We start from the raw sequence: 18378 nt of genomic DNA, 5'->3' as shown, positions 1-18378 counted from the left end.
CAAAGCTCTCAGAAGAAGGGTGTAATTTGGGAAGAGGAAGAGGGAAGCATTTTTTACAAAAGGTTTTGTCAATGGTCACCATGAAAAGCAAAATGGAACTGTGCCACCACCTGACAGGAATCAGGGAAGATGTTGGTGGTTTAGGAGATAGAATTCCAATATAATAAATTGCCTCAATTCTTTTTCTCACCTCGAGAGAGAAAATCAAAGATGCATTGGACTAAACCAGCCCTATTTTCCCCACATCTCCCAAACTGTCATAATAATTTGATTGCTATGTGAGCCAGGAACCTTCCATTGGAATAGCAGTGTATATTTTGCACATGTGTTTTGAGGTGTGAGGTGGTGTGGATGCCCATCAGATCTGTTTTGAATTGGCTGGCTGGGACTTTTGGGGTAGATTCAGGAATTCATCCTCTCATTTAGAGTCACAACATACCATCGGCTTCTGAAGAAGCATCGACTTCTAAAGAACCCCCTGGAAAGCAAACATCCAGGCAGAGGTTGGAACCCAAATAGCTCTTTTCATGCAAGCTTTTGCCCAATGAAGGAGACCCTTCGGTTTGGACCATGAGCTGGATGAACAAAAGTCTTGCAGCTCTTTTCGGCATGCAACCAGCTCTGAGAGGGCTAGAGAGCACTTGCTATATTTATTTATTTAGAAGACTTCTATGCCGCCCCATTCGCCAAAGCCTCGGGGTGGCTATAAGAGGGACCAATCAGCTAGATGGATAGCCCTGGTGGGAGGGAGAGAGGGAAAGATTGCATAGCGGACTATCTTCTTTCTATGGGAACTTTGTCACTCTCGCCTCTGTCCCCAGCCAGCAATTTTGGTGTCAGAAATAAAATACATACACACTTAGAGGTGACTGTAGGAAAAGAAGGAGCCCTCCCCCACCTAAAAAAGCACAAATGAAAACAGGAATGATTATTTATTTATTTATTTATTTATTAAAACATTTTTATGCCGCCCCATTCGCCGAAGCCTCGGGGCGGCTTACAACAATAAATTAATATAAACATTAAAAATCCAAAAAATACAATATAAATGATGCCTTGTATTCTCAGTCTAATTACATTTGGTCATAATCATGTGGCACCTAACTTTTCCATACACAGAGACCAAGTGTGTTCAGATAGATCAAATGGGTGATTTGACTCTGCTGAAGAGTCCACGTGAACGCCGCAGCTGTGATGCGTGGCCTGCAGTGGCATGTCTTCCCAGCAACAAACCAAAGATGACAAATTTTCGCCATGTCCCTGAATACCAAAAGTATATCTTCTTGGGTTGTGACTGAACTTCAGCTAAAGCAAACTTCTAAGCTGTGTCCGGCACTCTGCCCTGGGAAGTCTCTGCGAAACCCCAAGACAAGCAAAAGTGGAAAGTGAAGAAGAGCTACCTCAAGTCATGGTGCGGGACGTCTCCACCCACCTCACCACCTGGGACCTGAGTCAAGCTAGATGGGCATTGCCACCATCTGTCAATCCATCAAGAGTTTTGAGGGGACAACATGCATTATCTGAGCATCTATGGAACATCACTCAAAGTGAAGTCATAGAGTCGGATTGGGGTAGGGAAGTCAGAAGTGTCTGCTTGAAGATCTCCAGAGACAAAACGCCCAACATCTGCCTAGAGAATGAATTGCCTGATGTGAAGTTGAAGTTTCTCTGGAAAGAGTCATCTCACAGTTGTGGATCACGCCCTGTGTGGTGAAGGTCTCAGGCACAGTTCCTAGAGAATCTTCTCCAGTTAGGATCATGGGATAGGCAAGGGACTACCAGAGACCCTGACTGGGTGTGCTGATGGTCAGGCCTGGTTTAAGGCACCTTCCATGGTCCACAAGCCATCCTTGAGGAGTTCCAAAGAAAGCAGAGTTTTGCTGGGATGAGTGAAATGTCTCGGGATCAGAGGAGGTCCAACCCATCCCTAAAAAGCGATGCTTTCTGGAAGATAGTCCTAAATAGGGCACATCCGGAGTCTCTGTGCTATGGTCGTGTCCTGTTCAGTAGGAAAGGACCTGTGACAGTTCAGTCAATACTTTGTGTGGGAGGCATATCCCATGAAGTGCTAGTTTTCCTCTACTCAGCACCGGCCAGGCCTCACCTGGCATCTTATGCCCAGTTCTGGGTACCTCAGTTTAAAAGAAAATGCGGAAAAGCTAGAAGGGTCCAGCGGAGGGCAACAAAAATGATCCAATGTTTGGAAACACTGCCCTGTAAGGAGAGACTGAGGGAACTGGGCATGTTCAGCCTCAAGAAGAGAAGACTGAGGGGGATAGGACATCTCTCTGCGAGTACCTCAAAGGTAGTCACAAAGAAGAAGGACAAGGTCTCTCCTTGTTCATCCCAGAGCACAGGCCAGAATAATGGGCTTAAGTTAAAAGAAAGCAGATTTAGACCGAACACCAGGAAGAATTTCCTTGTAGTCAGAGCAGTATGACAATGGAACCCATTATCTGGGGAGGCTGTGGGCTCCCCCTTGCTGGAGACATCCAGAAAGCCTCTGGCCAGCCACCTGAGGGGGGTGGTGTGACGTGGTGTCCTACAACTGCAGGGGACTGGACCTGATGGCCCTCTGGCCCCTTCCAACTCTATGATTCTTTGATCTGGGCTCACCAGCCGAAAGAGCAGGAAGCACCTCAACGCTGCAACTTGGAAGTGCTGCAAGCAGATTACAGCCCCTCCGGTGAACAAGCTGCATCTTCTCGTGGACATGGGTCGACCATTTATGGCCCTGTGCCAGAGTAATATCAAGCCAGTTTGGATGACTTTGCAATCTAAATGTTGATAGCTATGGAGAAGGTAAAGGAAAAGCACCGCTAACACCAAAGAACAGATGCTTCCTTGCACCAAAGGAAGTTATTATGTCTTTTAGGCAGGATTGACTCCAGAATGCTGTTGATTCCTCGCCACTCTGTGTTCCTCGGATAACCCAAAAGTGGCTTTAACTGAGAAGCCAGCAAGAAAACATCTTGGGCGGTGTGGCTTGCCAGCAGGAACCCACCCCTTGGGGTCAGCTCAAGGAGCAACCGTTTGTCCCTTCCCTTAATAAGTCATGCTTTGAGAGTGGTGTCACTTCGCACATGGAGGGCTGGAGAGGATGGGAGCCTTCACATGAGAAGCAAATCTCAGGCCGGAGAGTTGAGCTCCCTGTCAGGAAAAGAAGATGGCGGACACTTCCAGAGGAACACATCTGTGATGGTGTTGTGCATACACACAGTTGGAGTCTCCATGATTTTTTGATGGTCAACATTAACCTTATTTTATTTCTGCTGCTTTTAACCCAATTTATTTTTGGTGTAGGACAGGGGCCAACGGTTGCTGGAAGCCATGGCCGAACACAACCCAGTCAGCACGCTCACTCTGGGTTGAAAAGATTCTTTTGTAAACTGAGTGACATTTTTAAAAATCCAACACTGCTGGGGTTTTACTATAGTCGAGCTCATTAGCCCAGCTTGCACAAAGAGAGTGGCCGCTAACCATGCCCCCGCCCCTTTGAGAAAAGTCCTTTTCCCCTTGTCTCAGAGGACATAGCCAATCAGAAATGGCTATGGGTGGAAATTGGTTCTGATTAGAAGGGGCGCAGAAGCAAGAGGTGGTGAAAAATACAGATTTAAAATACTTGCAAACATCTTCCTATTGCCTTTCTCCAGTCTTTGCCTATTGTACAGCTATTGCTGCATTATGCACATTTCCCCCGTATGGAGGAAGAGAGACTAGGGGGGGAAATTAAGTCAGGGCATGCTTTCCTCTAATCACAAGTGTGCCCATCTGGAGAACAGAAGTTACTTTTCTCATCACATCTAGTTTGTTCTCTTGTTCTGGAATCTATAGGGAGAATTATAGACACGGAGAATTAAACCAGAAGAAAAAAAATGGTTGATTTTGGACAGGAAGGAAATGACTGGATAAGGAAGAAATGAACCTAGGTAATATTTTCAAAGATACTGCAAAAAAGCCCCTACCGAACAATGTTCAGAATACATTCCACTGAAAGTGTTCAAATTTTGGAGAAGGTAGGGAGAAGGACAGGAGAAAAATCGCACCTGTTGGGCAGAAATTTTTAACCTCAGCTTTGCCATCTAAGGAATCTTTCAGATTTTAAAATGGCCAGCTTCCTAAATGGCTAAATACTGTACAGTCATTTCATCAGAGATTCAGAGGAGATCTGAGAGATGAGGGGGGAAATCTACTCCCAGCTACCAGTGACTGTGAGTTAAAGGCCACATTTCAGTAGCCTGGAACTTTGGCCCCAGAATTCATATTTCATCTGCCAAACCTACGCCAAACAATTTGAGTTTTCTTACTGGGGAAGAAGTTGGCTGTAGCAATAAAAATGCCCAATTTTACAGTTATGAGTTTCAGAGTCTGGCTCAGCTCTTCGTTCGGATATGGATTCTAAACTTAATTCCCATTTGTCTTTATTGTGTGGTCGGAGACGGGGGGGGTGGGTGTTTGTTTAATGTTAAGTGTAACATGCACTTGCTAATTTTCTGTGTCTTTGCAATTCTATACTTTGGTTCTTTTCAAAACATTGGTTTATATTTATTTATTAAGGTTTTTTCTTTTAAAAAAGACTTATGTGTTGGGCACTTTATCAAAAAAAGAAAGAAAGAAACAAAAATAATACAGTAAATATTGTGTGTGTTGTTTGGAGCTGGCTTCCAGCATCCAGCAACCCTTTCACATACAATGACCAATTTTTGAAAAGAAACTAAAACAAAAAAAACCCAAAATCCCTTTATTCATGTTGTTATCGACTCTTTCATGACTGTGTTGTATGTTCCTACAGCTTTCGGGTTCTTCAATAAATTATTTTTTGTCATTCATCCCAGCTCCTATGCTTGTCATCGGCTGTACATGCCAGTGGTAGATTTTTTCATGCTTTTCTTCCAGTCAAAAGAGGTTTCTTGTAACCATGCCTTGTAACATGAAAAAATCAAGTTGCTCTGCTTCAAAGGGGCATTTGTCTAATCAGAGACTGGGCTGAAATTTCTTCAAGGAAAATAGCCAGATGTAGGCATGCAGACAAGTTCCGACAAGGGGATCTGTGGGCAAAATCAGTCCCTGCTCTTTCACCACTGCTGTCTTTCGCTAGCAGCACCTCTTCTGCTGTTTCTACGGGCAGGTGACTCTTTCCACCTGCAAACTGCTTGCTGGAAAGATGCTTCTGCATCGTCGAATGTTTCCACCATCGATCTGACGTCTTCTCATGGCAACCTCTTGGTTGCTTGCATGGCTGACTCATGGCCCCTTTTTTCTGGACCAGAGGCGTTGAGGGAGGTGGATTGCCGAAGAAACAAAGAAACAGAGCGAGTCAGAAGGGACCATCTAGTCTGACCCCCGGCTCTGCTCACGACATGCAGGGAAGCAGAGAGCTGCAGACAGCTAGGGGGTCCCAGCTGCAAGCGCCTTCGCAAAAGCAATGCCTGCCCCTTCAGTGCCCCTCAGAGATGTTACAACCATCTCCATCAAGAAGATATCCATCAAGGATATGGCCAGGTTGGAGTCAGTGCAGCAAAGGGCCACAAGGTTGGTGGCCGGTTTGCAGGGGAAGCCGTATGAGGCGAGATGGAGGGAACTGGGCCTCTTCAGCCTGGAGAAGAAGAGACTCAGAGGGGATCTGTTGGCGACATACAGGTTTGTGAGGGGGTGTCACACGGAGGTGGGCAGAGACCTGTTCTCCCCGCAGAGGAAGGCAGGATGCACTCCAACGGAGCAAAGCTCAGGGAGCCAAGGCTCCACTTGGATGCCAGGAAGCACTTCCTGACAGTCAGGATCCTGAGGGTGTGGAATGGGCTTCCATGGGAGGGGGTTGAGGCCCCATTGGTGTGGGTGGTCAAGGACAGGCTGCACGTGCACATGGTGGGCACGTCATGAGTGGAGCCGGCTGGAACCGGGGGTCAGACTAAATGGCCCGGGAGACCCCTTCTGGCTCACTCTGTTTCTCTGTTTCTAAGATAAAAAATTGAGCATCATAGTAAATTTCACTTGCCACTTCCACCCACAGATTGCCCCTGAGCCTGAAAACAGTCCCCGCGCATTTCTCCGACTGTGATGGGAGGAAGCCAGTGTTCCTTGTCGCTCCAAACAGCGGGAGTTTGGTTCAGGCCAAACAGCCGAAGCTGGGCACGTGTGCGAATGGGTGTGTGGGGAAGGGCTGTTTGCCATTTTTTTGCCTGGTTGTCTTTCCCTCTCCCCCTTGGCATTGGAAGTGAGGAAGGAGTCTGCTTCTTGTGCAGATTTTCAAGAGGTGCTGACTAAAGAATCGGAATTCCCAGTCTCTGGGAAGAACCAAGATGTACAGCTGGTGGGGGGGACTTGGAGCAGGGGAGTTTCTCAGACGCGGACTGGGCGGTTCCAGCTCTTGACCTCATGATGTGTTGCGAGCAGAGGAGGGCAGTCCCATGAGAGCCCCCAGAGAGGAAGAATGCTCATTTTCAGAAGGCTCATCCTGAAGGGATGTGACCCAGGAATAAATGTCATAAGGAGACTGGACTCTCGATTGTGTCCAACCAATTGCTCTATGCAAGAGATTCCCTCTGGGTGTTTCGGCTTTTGGTCAATAAAGGATATTTTACAAGGACAAAGTCTGTGGCTTTGAATGTATGGAGGAGGAATCCCAGCTCCTGACATTTGACTCCTCACAAAGGGTCATTCTGAGAAAACCGAACTGGCGGCCCCCAGCTGACCAGAGCACAGACCCCCAAGGAGTCCGCTCCCAGCACCCCAAACATGCAAGCACCACAACAATGGCATTGCGATGCAAAAGACGGGATGTGGTGCCATCTTCTCTGCCTCTCCTCCCAATTTTACATATCAGGGAGAACATAAACATAAAGTACAACAGAGAGTATATCCCAAACTCCTTCCGGGGATAGTCCACTGCCTGTTTTTCAGGGAAGCTGGAGGTCCCAAACCTTGCCGGAATAAGTTGGGAAGTAACTGCTACCTTGCAGAGCAAACCAAGGAGCAGTGGACCCAGGCTCATGGGGCCATTTTATTTTTCAAGCGTGGCCCTGAGCAAAAGTGTTGGGGTACGCACGAAAAGAAACACTGCTGCATCCAAAGCAACCTTCTCTCCAACATGTGCATGCACAAATGGACTGCATAGCGGGGGATTTCTTCGGTAGCCATCGCACTGGCTCAAGTAGCCGAAGTGCCCGGGAGTCAGCCCTGCCGGCACCAGTCGTGTCAACCTGGTGCCTGTTGCTATAATCCTGCAAGTAACTAAAAGGGAGCTGGGACAGTCAAACAACACAACTGCCATGCTTTCAATTTCACAGAAGGGCCGGAAAGTTTTAGGGGGCAAACTCATGAGCCAGATAACTGCTGCAGGGAAGCAAGGTGGTTTTATGCATTAATTTATTCGTGATTAGTTACTAATTCAATTAGTACATCCAACAAACGTCACACCATTCTTGCAGCATGGAATTCTGGCTGGCTTGAGATAAAGAGCCACTTTAAAAATTCACACAAAAGCCCCCTGATTATGGCATGGAACAGCCTGTCAACTGGGGGCTTTGCAAATGTTTTGGGAGATGCCACTCATAACTAGGGTGCCACGATCCTTCTGGGATTCCTCTCTCCATTGGAACTCCTCTCCTGCATGGCCCCGGGTTAGGGAGCGAGCGAGCCGAAAGCAGGCTGTGGAACTCTTGCGGGGCCCTGGCTGTGCAAGCAGCAGCCCTCTTTGCAAACAGCAAAGGCCGCACGCCAGGTGTGCAGAGGGGAGACTCTGCATGTGAGCATTTGGCAGGGCCCGATTCCTGGTGAGCGCCCAGGGTGCTTCACACCAGGACGTGGGGTGGAGCCCAAGGAGCTGAGCTGAGGGAGTCCAGCAGGCCACAACACAGATTCCCCGCATATCCGTATGCGTGCCTGCCCTGCCTAGTGGGCTTGGAGTTTGTTGATTCCCTAGCAGGGTCAGCCCCAGGGAATGATGGGTCGTAGCCGTGAAGCACAGGTGGGAGGTGAGAATGGCTGCTTGGGTGCTGGTTCTCAAAGGCTTCTGACTGGGCTCTGGAACCCGGACCTGGATGTGAAGCAGAACAGGGGAGCCTGCGAAGGTGGGCCGAGCCAAGCCTCTGGGAGGAGCAACGCGGAGGCCGGACTCCCCAGGTGGGCAGGCCGTCTCTGGGAACACCCGAGAGGCACAGCTTGGTGGAAGGGACCCGGAGCAGGGGAGCCTCTCAGACGCAGACCGGGTGGTCCTGGCTCTTTGACCCCCGGCCCGTTGCCCACGGGGGGGGGGGGGGCAATTAAAGGACCGGTGCCCAGAGAGGAGGCGTGCTCACTTTCAGGAGCTCCCTCCCAAAGGGAGCGGGCCCAGGCGGGCTCGTAAGGGGAGTTCCTGGAGGCGAATACTAGATTGGGTTCAACTAACTGCTCTGTGCATGCCCAGAGATTCCTTCTGGGAGTTTTGTGCTTTGGAGCAAGAAAGAGCACTGTGCGAGGGAAACGGTCCGTGGTCTGTGCAAAGGAGGGACCCCTGCACAGCATACATGTGGTGCGGAAAGAGTCCTCATGTTTATGTCTGGCCTACAAGGTCCTCCAAGAGGCCAGCTAGCAGCCCTTCAAGACTGGGTCCTGGAACAACAGGGGAGGGACCCCTGGGCTTTCACGACCACCCTGTGGGCTTCTCAGGTGCATCTGACATCAGGCACTACACAGAAGCAAGACATGGGCCCAGGGAGGATGAGTTGCTCGCTCCAAAAACCCAGTCCCCGTGTTCTTAGAAGGGCTGGTGGTGAAGGGACACAAAACAACATCCAGAACTGAGTTCTACAGCCAGGGCACACACACCTGGAAAGGACACCTGTGTCCCTTTTGTTGGGCAGGGTACCTGCTGTGTGCTCCACTCGTAACTGGGGAGCAGGGCTCTGGCGTCCCCTCTTTCATCTGGCCTGGCCTCCCCACTAAAAGCAAGATGGCTGGGGCACGAGGCAGGGGGTACGGCTTGGAAGGCACCGAACTGATCTAGGGGAAGGTGTCTCCATCAAAGTCCTTCCAAGGTTCCTCAGAGCATACACACCAGAAGTGTGAGTTCTCACTACGATGGCAAAACAGGGTGAATGCAGTCTTCTCCTTCTCTTTCCCCACATCTATGCAGAAAGGTTGGCACTTGGGAAAGTAGCAGGGAGCTCCATTCAAAGCCTGGGGGTTCAGCTGCAAAGCCCAGTAAGTGCAGCCTGGGTTCGGTTCCGATCCTGCCCTCCAGGGCTCTTCCACGCTTGGTCCCACCCTCCGGCTGCTTGGTGGCTTCTGCATCGCCACCAGCCATGCAGCTTGAAATGCGCCTCTTCTAAGGTCAGAAATTAACAGGATGTCTTGGGCCTCGAGAGCTCTCCAGACTGGCAAGATGTCTGAAGGCTCAGCCCAGTCCGCAACCGGTGTAAATACTGGGAATCGGGCCCTGCCTGAGTTCAACAGGTCACGCTCTTCTGCTGTGCAGGCACTGGGGGAGCGGAGGGCTTCGGCACGGTGGGCGAAGGAGTGCTCAGAATGCTGCCCACTTGGCCGTGGGCCTTGTGGGCCTTGATCCGCAGACTGGCTCCTCGGGAGATGAGGTCAGCATAGCCTTCCACATGAGAGAAAGCATACGCGGAGCGTCTCTGCAGGGTGTTCCTCCGGATGTGAGAAACCAGCTCCACCGTCTTTTGACTTGCTTTCATTCCCCGGGCTTGAAATCTCTGGAAAGAAAGGGGGTGGGGTGTTCTGCACAGCGGCCTGGCCCGGTCTGGGGTCCTTCAGTTGTGTGGGATCACAACTCCCCGCAAAACACACTGCTTGGCCCAACTTCATGCTCACCATACCTCTGAAGGTCCTCCTCACCATGCTGGCCAGGGTCTGTCCCCCTGACCCGACCTTCCCACCAACACCACCCTTTCCAAGCTTACCTCCGACATGCTCATGGAATCCGCCACACTCCGCACGAAGCGGACGACGAGGGAAGGAAGGATGTTCACCACAACACACAGTGAGACCACCAGCAGCGCCATGGGGTCTGTCAGAGCGTTCCTGGTGGCATCTGGAGGGAGCGGAGGACGGTGTGAACAGCGCCGTGTTTGGGCGTAGAGTGCAATGGGATGCATGGGTAGACCGGAAGCCCAGAGGTCTACCCTGAAGCCCTGTACCTCTGGACCCAGACTTTCCAGCCCCAGGACCAGAAGTGTGGGGAGCAGTTGCCAGAGCCCCTGGGTGGCTTTGGACCCCCTCACATCCTCCTGCTGCTTCAAATGCCCCCAGGTTATCCCCAGACCTGCCAGAGACAGTGAGCCAGGCAGTGCCTGGTTAGCTATGCATAGGTCTACTCTAGAGGAGGGGAACCTCCAGCATGGACTTTCCCTGCTTGGGGACTGGATGAAAACCAGGCAGAATGGAGCTTGTTCGGAAATGGGAGCAAACTCTAGTCAATGCACCATTATTATTATTATTATTATTATTATTATTATTATTATTAACATTTCTATGCCGCCCCTTGCCGAAACCTCGGGGCGGCTTACAACACGATAAGAAGCCTTCCAGACTCCAGCACCATTTGCCGGTTTCTGTTCCCTTCACTTTCATACTTGCCCAGTCTTAAACTCAGTTCATCCTGATCTTTGAGAATTTTTTAAAGAATTGCTTGATTTTTAAAAAAAAAAACCCTGAAAATGCAAAAATTGCATTTTTTTGTATACAGTTTTGCTCAACATTCATACAGCTGGCAAGCCATTTCCTTACAAACATGTCTGCTGAACCCTATTTTCACTAAGACATCCATTTTTGTCTTCATTCTCCTCGCATATTTGAATTTTGGCCCCTTGTTGTGGTGCTCAGCTCACACATGATCCAGTCAGAAGAACCATTGCAAAATGCACAACCATGCAAATTCAGAAGGATAATGGAGCGTTGCTTCATGTACTTATTAAAAGCACAACAGTAGATAAGCGCACATTAAAATATAGTCCCAGTTAGTTTCTCCACTGTTCTTGCCAGTGCTTCGTCTGAACTAGGAAACAACCACCTTCTCTGCTGTTAATTCCAACTGCTCAAAAGTTTAGCCGGAAGCACCATTCAGTCAGGATGGCATTGCCATGCTCCATGAAATTGTCAAGATGATGTGTCCTGGGACCTTGTTCGTCCCACACAAAGGGATGTACACACCTGTCTGCAAAACTGCAGCTGGTAAGGTCTCAAAGATCTGGGAGAATTTGGCCAAGCCATTCTCGCCATAACCTGGAGACACCGGAGGCCTGATCAGGGTGGATTTGGATTCTGCACCACAGTGAAACCCAGACAGGACGGACAGTGCATAAGGAGCATTGATCTTGTACTGCCCAAGACTCCGTCCACTGTCAAATCAGGATGCCCATCACAAGCCATCCCACTTGGGGCCAAATGCCCATCCTTATCACCATCTGCAGCTGCCTGAATTTGCACCTGCCTGAAAATAACAGGGTGTGAAATAAAAGACAAGGACTGGAAGAATATTTGGAATAGAAGAGCATATAAGAATATGTCAGTGAGATTTAAAGAACATGGATATAAAGTGATATGGAGATGGTATTTAACACCAGTTAAGTTAAACCAAATTGATGACAAATATTCTAATATATGTTGGAAATATGGTAAAGAGATCGGAACTTATAAACATACATGGTGGGATTGTGAAAATATACAAAAGATTTGGATTATGGTATTTAAGGGAATTGGAGAAATTTTAGATATAAACTTAGAAATGTCACCAAGAATGGTGTTATTATTGTTGATAGAAAAACAAGATATAAATGAAGCTAAGAAATAATTGATTGTAAGTTTGATAATGGCAGTTAGGCTAGTGATAGTTAAAGATTGGAAGCAGAACTGGGTTTTGCAAAGGCATGAATGGTATAATGAAATATGGAACATGGTAATTAATGATAAACTGACGACAGAAATAAAAATTAAAAGATGATTAATGAAAGCAAACAAATATATTGAAATTTGGGAAGATTTTGTAAAGGCAGTACTGGTAGAAGGCAAAGGCTGTAAACCCAATCAATATTATATGAATTTCCGGGGGGAATATGGATATAATTGAAGTATATTGTTATAGTATCTGAATGGTGGTAGCATTGGTCTCTGGGGTGGTAGGGGCACTTTATCATTTACCTTTTATTATTGTGTTTTTGTTACATTATATTATTATTGTAGTGATGTATTGCATTTTTTTCTGTTTATAAAATAAAAAATTAAAATGGTGGCGGGGGGCGGATAATGGGGTGTGTTCCACCTGGTGGGATCTTACCGGGGAATGGGAAGGCATCAGGATACATTTTGTAGGCGAAGAAGCTTTGGGTAAGGTAGGTGAACAGGCAGTAGAAGCCAAGACTGACCACGATTGCAAGCGTGGAGAAGACAGTCCAGAACTTGATCTCTAGCATACTCTACCCAGGGAGACAAGGAGAAAAAGGCATGTGATTAACCCTACAGTGTGTGGTCTTTCCACAGCTGGCATCTCCTGGTGGGACCAAACCAGCCCTCTCTTGATCAAGCAAGGGCAGGAGACCAAGCAGCAAAGTTTGTGGATTATGTGGAGCTATTTCCTACCTTTATTATCATTATTACTACGTGTCACAGAAACAGAGCGAGTCAGAAGGGGTCTTCCGGGTCATCTAGTCTGACCCCCAGCTCTGCTCACAACATGCTCACCATGTGCATGTCCAGCATATCTTTGAACACCCGCACCGATGGGGCCTCAACCACCTCCCAGGGAAGCCCATTCCACACCCTCGGGGTCCTCACTGTCAGGAAGTGCTTCCTCGCATCCAAGTTGAACTTTGATTCCCTGAGAACTACTCTGTTGGAGCGCATCCTGCCCTCCCCTGTAGGGGAGAACAGATCTCTACCCATTACATTTCTATACTGCCCACAGCTGACACTTTCTGGGCAGTTCAGAATGTTTAAGTCACCCATCCAGGTTTCAACCAGGTCCGACCCTGCTTAGCTTCCAAGATTAGGCAGGAGCAGGCACTTCAGGCTATTCAGAAGCTTTATACAACTTTCCACAGCATTCCCCCTTTTGGTTCCCTTCTATTCCGAGCATCTCACAGCCACAGGTCCTGCCAGACAAACCCTGTGGGATTCTACGACAAGGTTTCGAGGTGGCTGCATGGAGGGGATGCAGTGGATGTGGTATACCTGGATTTCAGCAAGGCCTTTGACAGAGTGCCCCATGATATCCTGGTGGAGAAACTGAGGAGTTTTGGGATAGACCAAAGCACTGTCCGGTGGATTAGGGCATGGCTGACTGACCGAAAGCAGAAGGTAACCATTAGTGGGGAATCATCGGGATGGTGGCCAGTGACAAGCGGGGTCCCCCAGGGCTCTGTCCTGGGGCCAATCCTGTTTCATCTTTTCATTAACGACATGGAAGAAGGGGTGAACGGTCTGCTGATCAAATTCGCAGACGACACTAAAACTGGAGCAGTGGCCACAGCTGAGGAGCAGGTACTCCAGATCCAAAAGGCTCTGGACAGACTATGGAAGTGGGCAGGAGACAACAGGATGGCGTTCATTGTGGATAAGTGCAAGGTCTTGCACTTGGGGCATAGGAACGGGTGCCATAAGTACAGGTTGGGGGACAAGTGGCTGGAGAGCAGCACTTGTGAAAGGGACCTCGGGCTGCTGGTTGAATGCAGGCTGAACATGAGCCAGCCGTGTGATGCGGTGGTCAAGGGGGCGAACACCACCCTTGGTTGCATAGCCAGAAGTGTGGCTTCTAGATCAAGAGAGGTATTGCTACCACTCTGCACGACTCCGGTGCGCCCGCAACTGGAGTATTGTGCTCAGTTCTGGGCCCCTCATTACAGGAAGGATATAGCCAGGTTGGAGTCAGTGCAGCGTAGGGCCACAAGGCTGGTGGCCGGTTTGCAGGGGAAGCCGTATGAGGCGAGACTGAGGGAACTGGGTCTCTTCAGCCTGGAGGAGACTCAGAGGGGATCTGTTGGCGACATACAGGTGTGTGAGGGGTGTCACACAGAGGTGGGTAGGGACCTGTTCTCCCCTACAGAGGAAGGCAGGACACGCTCCAACGGAGCAAAGCTCAGGGAACCCAGGTTCAACTTGGATGCCAGGAAGCACTTCCTGACAGTGAGGACCCCAAGGGTGTGGAATGGGCTTCCCCGGGAGGGGGTTGAGGCCCCATTGGTGAAGGTGTTCAAGGATAGGCTGGACATCCACATGGTGGGCATGTCGTGAGTGAGGCGGCTGGTGCTGGAGGTCAGACTAGATGTCCCAGGAGACCCCTTCTGTTTCTGTGTTTCTATGTTAGAAGTTGTAGTCCAACACATCAGAAGCACAATAGGCTGGGGAAGACCATTTTTCCATATCTTAATAAAGGAAGCTGTTTACAAGCAAAGATTAAAAGATATTCCATGCATATTTGTACACACACTCTCATAAAAACACGGAAGTCAAATGCTCAAAGCAACATAACAAACCAACAGACCAGGTGACCTAGCTAAAGAGAAGGTTGTGATGGGTGCTTAGAACAGGAAGCTGCACCTAGAACAGGTTCTCTATCCCTAGAAGATAGAACCAGAAATATCTTCTCTGGTGCTCTTCAGGTTCACAGATGATGGAAAGCAATTGTCTAGGCATGGTATCAGTGGCTACCAAGCCACACACAGAAGGCTTTGTACCAGCATCTCTTCTTCTTGTGCATATTTTGAATCGCCCCTTGGCTCAAGGTAGCGAGCAGCTAAAAACGCAAACTGGAAGACTTTTCTGAGGCATCAGAGCCCCATTTTAATTTACTCTCTGCTCTGCTTGGGAACATCTCTGTTCTCCAGCCAGACTCAACCAGGACAAACTGCCTACCCACCTGGATGCAATTTGGGTTCATTCTTTCCACGCCCCTTCTGAAAAAGCTTGCTGAAAAAAACTTGCTCACCCACCCCCATCCCATCCCTGAGTCCAAGAGTGTTCTGAAATCATAGAAAGACTATTTCTTTCCCATGTTCATTCTTGTTTCTCTGCTAGGGTGGCCGTGTCTCCTTCACAGGGGGCAGTTCTCTATCTGAAGTTGTCTCCCACCAGGCTGCCCAGGTCTGGTGTGAAGAGAAGGAATCTTTAGAAGGGAGAATGGAGCAGAGGCCTGGAAGATGCCCACCCACAGGTAGCAGCACCTGGAGAGGCCATGACAGACCAGGTAGCAGATATGAAGCTCACCTGGACACCACCTTCCCACTAGGGTGCGATAGTTTGTTGCGATGTACCATCAAGTGATCTCCATCTTATGGTGAGCCTATGAATTAAATTTCCTGTCCTTCACAGCCTTGCTCAGCTTTTGTAAAGAGAGCGATAGTAAGTCTGTCCAAATTATAGTCAGATTCCAAAATCTGCATCTGTGCATTTAAATGGGCAAGTGCAAATTTCATGCAAACCCATCCTCTTTGTATGGGCAGTGCCTGGTTCTTACTACATTTTCCCTTCCCACATTCCTTTGCTGATGGCATATTTTCACACATTTTCTCAAGACCCATTGAAGGATTGCCCTGCTGAAATACTCTTATTTTTACCTCTTCCCTCCCCATCCCTTTTTCCTTGTGTGAAGCCGTTTTTAAGGCCGTAAACCTGTGTAGAGGGGCTGCCCTGTTTGATTCCTTGCAAGCCCACTTCAAGAGACTCTGGGGCTGAGGAATAGAGCCCTTTACAGTAATAAAGGATAAAGTAAACTAGGAAGTTCACAGTCAGAGAAAAGTCACTGGTTCAGCTTAGAAGAGACCTCATAAAATTCCACATCCTGCAAGCACCAAAACTCACCTCAATGATGACGGTCAAAATGGCCGAGGTGGCTATTATCATGGCAAAGGACTGTATATCACCAGCGACCTGCACGCTGGCTCGATCCTGCATGACCCAGAGGGTGATGTAGAAGTTGGCCAGGGAGACGAGAGAGCCGTGGACGAAAGCCATGCAGAAAGTTCGGAAACTGAAAAGCTGGCTTTTCTGGCCCACCTTGTACAGCTCTGGAAACTGCAAGCTTTTCTTGGCACTCACATCCTAAGCAACGAAGAAAGGGATAGAAAGGGGTTATGCCAAGGAAAGGCGACTTCGTGCTAGGACAAGAACCGACCCTTGAATCCCTGCTTGAGGGTTTCTGTTGGCCCCTGCAGGCGGTGACGGTTCCCAGGCTTCCCATAGAAGGTTGACTGGCAATTGGCAGGAGGAAGAGAAAATGGCAGAATAAGGTAGAGTCGCGTGAGAAACAAATGGTTTGCACATCAGCGGAGGGCCACCTATCCTGGCTTTAAGAGTAAGGGGTAGGCCAGCCGTAGCAAGAGAGCCGCCCTTGGTTTTTGCTGGAGATTTCCTGCATTTCAGGAGACTGGAGTGAATAGCCCACCCCTCATCAAATTCTGTGCCTAGCAAACTTACTCCCTTGTAAGACCAGACTGAGATGTCCAAAAGTACCTCTGCTTACCTGCTCAAATAACCCCATGCACAGCACCGGATACGAAGTGTAGAAAACATTATAGAGGGCCAGGAACCAACCCTCCAACAGGGGCTGAAGCATAAAAAGCACAAGAAGGTTAGAAGTCTGCGTTCGCGCAGCCCCTGGGGCAATCATGCTCCTGAAGTGGGCCCGATGCACCAAGAAACTTGTACCCAAATCTCTGCCCCTTTTGTCACTACACTTATGCATGCAATATATGGATAAAATCGCAACGGGATCGTGCTTAGGATTTGCAACAAGATTCTTTGGGAGTGAAGCATCAGTAATATTTGGGGAAATGCCCACGTAGTAGTTCCTGGGATTTCTTTTACTCAACCACAACTTTAAAAAACTTCACACTATTAAGGAGGGTGGGAGGAAGAAGAAGCAAACCTGTCACATCCCCCTTTTCGAACAAAATATAAAACAATCCATACTACTAATTACATATGCACTTTATATCTCTCCATGTAGGAACAGAACAGAACTTACTACCCTTACTAAATAATTATGCCTAAAGGCACCCCAAATCTCTGTCCCTTGATCCCTGCGTTTAACATAAAATGGGCTGGAAGTTTCTGGCCCAGAGAAAGCTACTGGGTACAGACAGACCTATCCTAGAACAGCGCCGCACTGCAGATGACCCATGCTCCACTAACTCAGCCAACATAGTCTCAAAGCAGTAAGTGGGACGTTTCTAGCTAAATAGCAGAGCAATCTTCTTCTTGGAATTACCTGCACAATTAATCTTAAGTAGGCCAGAAGGTTGTGACCTCCCAGGAGAAGAGCAGGGCAGCTTTGGTCCTGCCAGTTGCTTTGGCCTACGGGCGCCATAAGCCCCATCCAGCAAGGCTAATGCACAGGATGATGGGAGCTGTCCTCCAACACAGCCTGTGGGAATGCCCACACTCACCCTGTCTGGGGTCACGGAGGGACCAAAATGACAGCCTCTGGGACAAACTCATACACTTTCCCCCAGGTCAGACCCGAAAGGTATGAGCTGCAGGAGGAAACAAGTCCCTTGAATTCACCTGCGCCGTGAATCCCGTATGGAAAGCGAACCAGATCTGCACCATCATGCCGGCAAAGGTCTTGAAGAAGAAGTAGCGCAGAAACTTGCAGATCCGGATGTAGGACCATCGGCCGTGGACGAAAAGGAGGCGCTGCAGGTAGCGGAACTGGGCCAGGGCGTAATCGCTGCACTGCACCGCCTGCAGCCCTTCCTGCCCGCTGATCCCAACCCCAATGTCGGCAGCTGCAGAGGAAGCAAAGTGGTCCAGAGCTCAGAGGCAAAGGGCGCCAGGTCAGGTTGGTGGGGCTGAGAAGGAGGGACGTGGGCAGCTCAGTGGGTCCTCAGCTCAGGGGACGTAGTTATGTAAGTTGTTGTTGTTGTTGTTAGGCACGAAGTCACGTCCTACCCATTGCGACCCCACGGACAACATTCCCCCAGGCCCCCCTGTCCTCCACCATCCCTCACTCGGAGTCCACCCAAGCCCACACTCACTGCCCCAGTGACCCCACCCAGCCACCTCATCCTCTGCCGTCCCTTCTCCTTTTGCTATCATTTGTTCCCAGCATCAGGGTCTTCTCCAGGGAGTCCTTCCTTCTCATTAGGTGGCCAAAGCATTCCAGCTTCAGCTTCAGGATCTGGCCTTCTAAAGAGCAGTCAGGGTTGATCTCCTCTAGGACTGACCGGTTTGATCGCCTCGTGGTCCAAGGGACTCGCAGGAGTCTCCTCCAGTTCAAAGGCCTCAATTCTATGGTGCTCAGCCATCCTTATGGTCCAACTATCACAGCCATACATTGTTGTCGTTAGTCGCAAAGTCTTGTCTGACCCATCATAACCCCATGGACAACACTCCTCCAGACCTTCCTGTCCTCCACCATCCCCCGGAGTTCACTCAAGCTCACACCAA

The 18378-nt window shown here is 49.2% G+C and overlaps 1 protein-coding gene across 1 annotated transcript in view; it reads right to left on the bottom strand.

Annotated features, from left to right (window-relative positions):
• Nucleotides 1–9425: 9425 nt before the first annotated feature.
• The window catches only part of ATP8B3 (ATPase phospholipid transporting 8B3), a 46148-nt gene continuing 37195 nt past the window's right edge, over nucleotides 9426–18378 (bottom strand). The window contains exons 23-28 of the mRNA XM_044453439.1: nucleotides 17494–17717; nucleotides 16451–16534; nucleotides 15790–16029; nucleotides 12272–12410; nucleotides 9900–10030; nucleotides 9426–9692 (exon numbers count right to left, since the gene is read on the bottom strand). Coding sequence (XP_044309374.1) covers nucleotides 9426–9692; nucleotides 9900–10030; nucleotides 12272–12410; nucleotides 15790–16029; nucleotides 16451–16534; nucleotides 17494–17717 — 1085 coding nt within the window. The remainder of the gene's footprint in view (nucleotides 9693–9899; nucleotides 10031–12271; nucleotides 12411–15789; nucleotides 16030–16450; nucleotides 16535–17493; nucleotides 17718–18378) is intronic.

Source organism: Varanus komodoensis, unplaced genomic scaffold (assembly GCF_004798865.1).
Source record: "Varanus komodoensis strain SLA01 unplaced genomic scaffold, ASM479886v1 scaffold79, whole genome shotgun sequence".
NCBI classification, from domain to species: domain Eukaryota; kingdom Metazoa; phylum Chordata; class Lepidosauria; order Squamata; family Varanidae; genus Varanus; species Varanus komodoensis.
This window is presented reverse-complemented; position numbering and strand designations above follow the sequence as displayed.